The 5,957-nt window shown below is 39.5% G+C and overlaps 2 protein-coding genes across 3 annotated transcripts; one reads left to right on the top strand and one right to left on the bottom strand.

The window, feature by feature from the left end:
* The first annotated feature begins 302 nt into the window (after positions 1 to 302).
* Positions 303 to 2,350, top strand: LOC105568589 (neuralized-like protein 2). Of its 2 annotated transcripts, none has more exons than XM_012024392.1 (3): positions 303 to 1,177; positions 1,451 to 1,783; positions 1,861 to 2,350. In XM_012024392.1, exons 1-3 carry the CDS (start codon positions 805 to 807, stop codon positions 1,977 to 1,979), a joined length of 825 nt encoding a protein of 274 aa, XP_011879782.1. In that variant the 5' UTR covers positions 303 to 804; the 3' UTR covers positions 1,980 to 2,350. The 2 variants fall into 2 exon arrangements, with proteins under 2 accessions (XP_011879782.1, XP_011879780.1); XM_012024390.1 differs by having other exon boundaries at positions 1,858 to 2,350.
* Positions 2,351 to 2,445: 95 nt separating this feature from the next.
* Positions 2,446 to 5,729, bottom strand: LOC105568588 (neuronal acetylcholine receptor subunit beta-3-like). Its single transcript, XM_012024389.1, has 7 exons — positions 5,435 to 5,729; positions 5,047 to 5,091; positions 4,856 to 4,965; positions 4,085 to 4,295; positions 3,759 to 3,936; positions 3,369 to 3,521; positions 2,446 to 3,090 (listed from the first exon to the last, which is right to left on the bottom strand). Exons 1-7 carry the CDS (start codon positions 5,654 to 5,656, stop codon positions 2,732 to 2,734), a joined length of 1,278 nt encoding a protein of 425 aa, XP_011879779.1. The 5' UTR covers positions 5,657 to 5,729; the 3' UTR covers positions 2,446 to 2,731.
* Between the last annotated feature and the right edge of the window lie 228 nt (positions 5,730 to 5,957).

Here is a 5,957-nt window from a genome sequence, read left to right as displayed (position 1 = left end):
GCAATGTTGCAATGTTTCTGAAATTGACCAAAATCTGACATAAATTTGATCAATACGACATCAAATTGACATGATCCTGACTTTTTCTTCTCCTTGGATTAGCACAGAGATCAGTCTTAGGTCTGCACATGCACAAAGACTGGCAAAGACAAAGCAGAAGGGGCCTGTTTGCAACTTTCTCTTGCTATATCGCTTCATTAGCTCACTCCCGCGCTCTATTCTTATATCTTTAAAGGCCAGACACACCGTCCATCGTGACCGCCCGCGCCAGCTCGCGCACGCGCCCCGCGCCTCGCTGATCCGAAACGAGCGCCATAGTGATTCCGCAGGGGCCCCGTAATGGTGGTCGATGGCCTCGTAAACACGGCAGGCTGCAGAAACACTCCCGGCCGTGCCGTCGCCCGCGACAGCATGTGAGTTTCGCGAAGCCGGCGTCTCCCGGGGCCCCGCGATTGCCGCGACTGTGCACCGCAGCGAGAACCTAACCCCAACCTAACCTAACAGAAACCCCTCGGCGGTGAGTCTTCACGGTCGTGTCACGGTTGCCACTTCACGCAGTTCGCTCTCGCGCATACCTTACTGTTCGTGCCACGTCCTTCGCGGGGGACAATTCTCGGCGGATCGCACTCGCATTTTTTTTTATCTCCCGTCGCCGCCACGTAGGCGGACTTCGCGCCCGGTTCCGCTCGATGACGGCGCGCTACAGGAGCGGCTCGCGGCGCTCGGTCTGACGGCGATCAGGCATGCACCTGGTGCAACCGTGCGCGCGCGTTCTTCCACGGGTGTGCGTACTCTCGTGCCGCCATGAGCGAGGAGTCTAGGAAGATAGTGACCAGATTCCACCCGATCCACGGTGAGAACATCCTCCTGTGCGAGGACAGCACAGTGGCGGTGCGCACCACGAGCTTCGCCAACTCAGTCGCGTTCAGCGAGAAGCCGCTGCAGCCGAGCGAGATCTTCCTCGTGGAGATCGAGAAGACGGAGAGAGGATGGAGCGGGCACATGCGGCTGGGTCTCACCCTGATCGACCCGGCCTCGGTCAACAACAACCTGCCTCAGTATGCAATGCCTAATCTCGTTAGGCTGGGCAACACGTGGATCCTGGCTATAACTAGGAATCAAACTATCTGGGACAACTTCGACGGCGGTCTATCGTCCACGTACACCTCTCTTACCGGTTAATATCTGTTATGTCACATTACTGTAATAATCTTGTAAGAATTCGGCTTGTGAATGTAACGTTACTGTTCACTTTGCAAAGAAGGCTCGTTAGAAATAGTCCAATGCATTTGTAATATTGACGCAAGAGTCATTATTACAAAAAATAACAATATGGAGGTATAACGAGCCGTAATAAGAGCAATAACGATAACGACACATGTATTGGACGCGTTCAAAATTTGTAGTGTTGCGCGCCTGCTGAATGTTGTGTGATTATCCATCATCAAAGGTATACCACCAGGAATACCGGCCAGAGAGAAGAAACTGGTCACGGACGGCGTTAACGTGCAAACGTCGCGCGGCGTTATTCCCTTCAACGCCCTCAAGCCAAACATAGACGGGTCTTCCCAGTGCATCCTGCCTACGGACGCGGGCAGTCGTATCGGTATCATGTACGTGCCGCAAGCCGGCTGCCCCGACAAGGCGGAGATGCATTTCATCATCAACGGCGAGGATCAGGGCGTGTGCGGTAAGGATATTCCCTACAAGGCGGGTCCCTTGCGCGCGGTGGTGGACGTCTACGGTACCACGAAACAAGTCCGGATTGTTCAGCTGTATGGAGGTGAATATCTATATCTTACGTCGGCCCTGCCTCCCTTTTCAACGCGGTTACTAAACTGCCTCTCAATGTTTCAGCAGTATCAACCCTACAGAGTGCATGCCGTGACGCCATATTGCAATACATCAAGAGACACGAGGTCTACCTTCTCCCTTTGCCGAAACCGTTGAAGGACTATCTGTTATATCAGTCGCAGTGAAAATCAGCTCATTCCGTTTTTGCACGTATGTTTAAGAAACAGTACCCGTTAATTTCTATATTTCTTTTCCCCCCAGTGATATCTTCAGCGTTTGATATGCGTAACACATGTTCTATTAGTTGTCGAAGACTGCCGGTATGTATGTCGACGCGAAGCATTCTACGTGCGAATTTATTCGTTTCTATACACATATCCTTTCGAAATGTATACGATAGAAACGATCGACGTCTGCATAACGAAGATTTTTTACTTGCGCGTTTTGAAGACTTTATCTGGGATGAAAATGCTAAATCACAATGTGTACATAGTGTAACGAAATGTTGATCGCTGTAAAATCCACGAAATCAGCAAAATCATATTGAAAGTTTAAATGTAAGTATCTCATTTGGAAGTTAATCATTTGCGAAACATGAAGACGTCATACATAAGAATGAAGTATATTTTCGGGCAATCACTTTCGCTCTACTTCTATTTCTTGAGTTTTCTATTTATTACGAAATACGTAGGGTTAAGTTGCAATTGACACGTTGTTGTTGAACAAACGAAACGAAAAATATTAATATATAAGTGTCCGAAACAAGCCTGTTTTACAAAATAAAAGTATTTATAAAAAGAGAAACGATATCTGTTCCATCAGCAATCAATCTCCATCGACATATCAATTTATACTTTTTTACTTGTTATATAATCGTGTCATTTAAAGACACGATATCTTAAACAACGCCATTCGAAATAAATCGTATGTTCGAGTATTAGTATTTCACGGTGTTGTTCGTAGGGAAACACGTGCTTAACAGTACAATGTAAGCGAGAAGCACGCTTAGAAATGCCAACCATCCTATGAGCACTGTGATATATGTCCATGGCGATCTTTTGCTATTCGATTGCACGAGGTCAGTATTATCATCCACATCTGCTTCTATCTTGGCTGTCGCGGCTGGATCCAGAATGCTGATTAAAAGAATTCGCCCAATTCGACTGCGCAAAATGGACGTCGTGCCGGCTGAGATCCACACAGGCGGCTCGGTAGTCAATTCTTGCAGGTGCCGCAACATACTGGTAAGAATGAGAGCGAACACTGCTATCCCGAGAGAGCTTTCATAAAAGATAACTGTAAGAAAAGAATATATTTGTAATTTCCCTTTTTCTCTCTGTTCTGCTTTCTTGTTATTCACAGTAAAATTGGGAAATCAACGAAAAAGCTGGCGGTAACAGTTAAACGTTAGACGTTACGAGTTAAATGTATAATTAGGCGAATTAATTTTACAAAAATTATAATTGAAATTTATTAATTGTCAAAACATGTTGATAATCGAAGAATTAAGCTGAATGGACTTACAATTAGCGAATAGCTCCTTTTTATTAAATTATATCTTGTTAAATACTTACGCATTTTGGGAGTGTTAAAACCGCTCTTTGGCATTTCCCAATGCACGGATTGTATGCACATTAAATGGCAGATAAAATTGAGATTAGCAATCATCATTCGCTCGAAAGATTTCGGTTCCAACCACAGTGTCATCAGAGTCATTACCATTAGCGCTGTGAACATTATGTAAAATACAGTGTATCAAAATTAATGAAAGGAGCGAATAAATTGAAAGTCTATTAGCGTATATTAAGTTGAAATAATCAAAAAATTATTTATTACAAAATTTGATCGCGAGTTTTTATCACTTTATCAAATGCTTTGAATAGTATGAAAAGAATATTTTGATATCAGTGAATTAATATTAATTAATATTAATTTAAAAATTAATATAATGCACCAATACGTACCTATAGTAGGTGATACGTATGCAATGCGAATTATGTCGAAATGACTGCTCAGAATAAAGTGATAAGAAAACATTTTGACGGTCGAACCCGAATTGTACTTGTATCTCTGTATCGATTTCGTTACATAAAGTTTCGCTAAATTCCACTCGGGATGTTTTGAGTCTACATTTGCCTGTGTCTGTAAATTAATTAAATTAACAGATTAAAAAAGAGAACTTGTGAGAGCATTTCTCAAAAAATTTTATTGTTTCACGCGCACATCGCGCAAATATTGTTTATCTCAAATTCAAGATAAATCTGTTTTGAAAAATTTTAAAGAATCCTACCATATTCTCGTAGGCAACAAGATCAATTTCGTCACCGGAATGTGACCACGATCCGAATTGTATAGTGCAATTCAAGGTATGGTATGGCCACCATGTGTTATCTGAGATGCAAGTTGAAACATACTTTGCTGCCATTAACCATTTAACCATCCCTTTCCTCGAGATCCAACAGCTTGAAGAGTCATAATCCGATGAGCTTTCTCCAATTCGTCTAAACATACAGATAATATGATTTCATTTAACTCTAATATTATTCCACAGTTTAGACATAGAAATTAGGAAATAAGTATTTGACAAACAATGATCAAGCTTCTAATCGACCATGACCGTCGATGTGTTTTAACACAGAAAATTTATTGCTGAGGTAATATTTTTCGCAATAAATTTTCTGTGTTAAAACACATCGACAGTCATGGTCGATTAGAAGCTTGATCATTGTTTGTCATTTGCTGGCATCAAATAATTCTTGATGTTAAATATTTGACATTTTCTATATCTAAGATTTATTTTAATTTTTTGATGCAATCTTATCGATGTTTGAGATCATGCACATTTTTAGCTCCAAGTAAAATGCATTAAGATATGTTAATAGAAATGTTTTAATATTTTTGTAAACGTAATTGTGGAAAGATTGAGTTTGAATTCGAAGATTAGAAAATTAATATATTTATGCAAGAACATGAAGGATCGATATTAATGTAATAATAGCTAAATTTAAATTATAATGTTTTCTTAATTACTAATTATTGTAGAAATATGTGTATATCTTACTCATTATGTATCATAACGTCAGGCACCCAAATTTGATCGCCTGTTGCGGGTATCCATTTGATGTCATCGTACGCTGCAGGATCCCATGTCAAATGCGAATCATTCCATGACTGTGCAAACGAAATATTAATATAAAACTCAAGTTAGAAACTGTAATCTTATAAAGTACTAGTTATATACGGCAAACTTACCATTGATATCCACGTATGTAATATAAACTTTTCACTTTCGTGAGTCTAAAAAATAAATTAGCACTTCGAAATTTAATTTTTCAGATTTTGTTTTGTAAATTACAATATATACAATATACAATATATTTTTACTAATTTGAAGTTAAGGCAATAAAATCATGATATTTCACGTCTCTTAAACTATTTTGCATAGATATATAAATATATATTATATATATTTCTTTCTTTCAAGGATGAAAAGTCACATATTTAATCAAGAATCTGGATTTAATATTGCAAAACACGCATAATAATTCAAGAAACGATTGTGAAAATATAAATGTAATGAAAATAGATTAAAAAAGCAATGGGAGTACTCAACTTCAGTAAAAACTTCACGGATACTTACGTAGTCGTAGAAGAATGGCTTCAAATAAAATTGTACACGCGTTACGTTATTATTGTTTTGAACCGGTCTTACATCGCTATCGTATTCACAGAAAAGTTCTCTTTTTAATTTCACAATAGTTGATTTGGTCTCGACGTTACATGTGCTACGCGTGCTTTCCGCTATCACGTTAGCGCACACAATGTTGAGACTAAACAGTAGGATGGGAAAGAAACTGCCCATTTTAAATACCTACACGATGAGCGACGAACGGACCTACAACGACTGAATAGCTTGCCAATGGATTATGCGAGAGCAGAACTGACGATAATTATACGCCCAGTGAAATGTAAAACTACAGACGAAGACCGCCCCCTCAACAACAAGCTCTTATCGGCAATAGCAATAGGTTTATCTTTTTTTATTTTAATCATGAACGACATGTACATTCAAAAACACAAAATAATCTTGAATTGTCTTTTTTATTCTATTTTATTTATTTTATACTTAAAACTAAAAAATATAGTATTTATGATATTTAAAA

This window comes from Vollenhovia emeryi, unplaced genomic scaffold, assembly GCF_000949405.1.
Source record: "Vollenhovia emeryi isolate VEMERY1.0 unplaced genomic scaffold, V.emery_V1.0 DF939128.1, whole genome shotgun sequence".
Taxonomy (NCBI): domain Eukaryota; kingdom Metazoa; phylum Arthropoda; class Insecta; order Hymenoptera; family Formicidae; genus Vollenhovia; species Vollenhovia emeryi.
The sequence above is the reverse complement of the archived record's forward strand: the minus strand, read 5'-3'. Positions and strand labels throughout refer to the sequence as shown.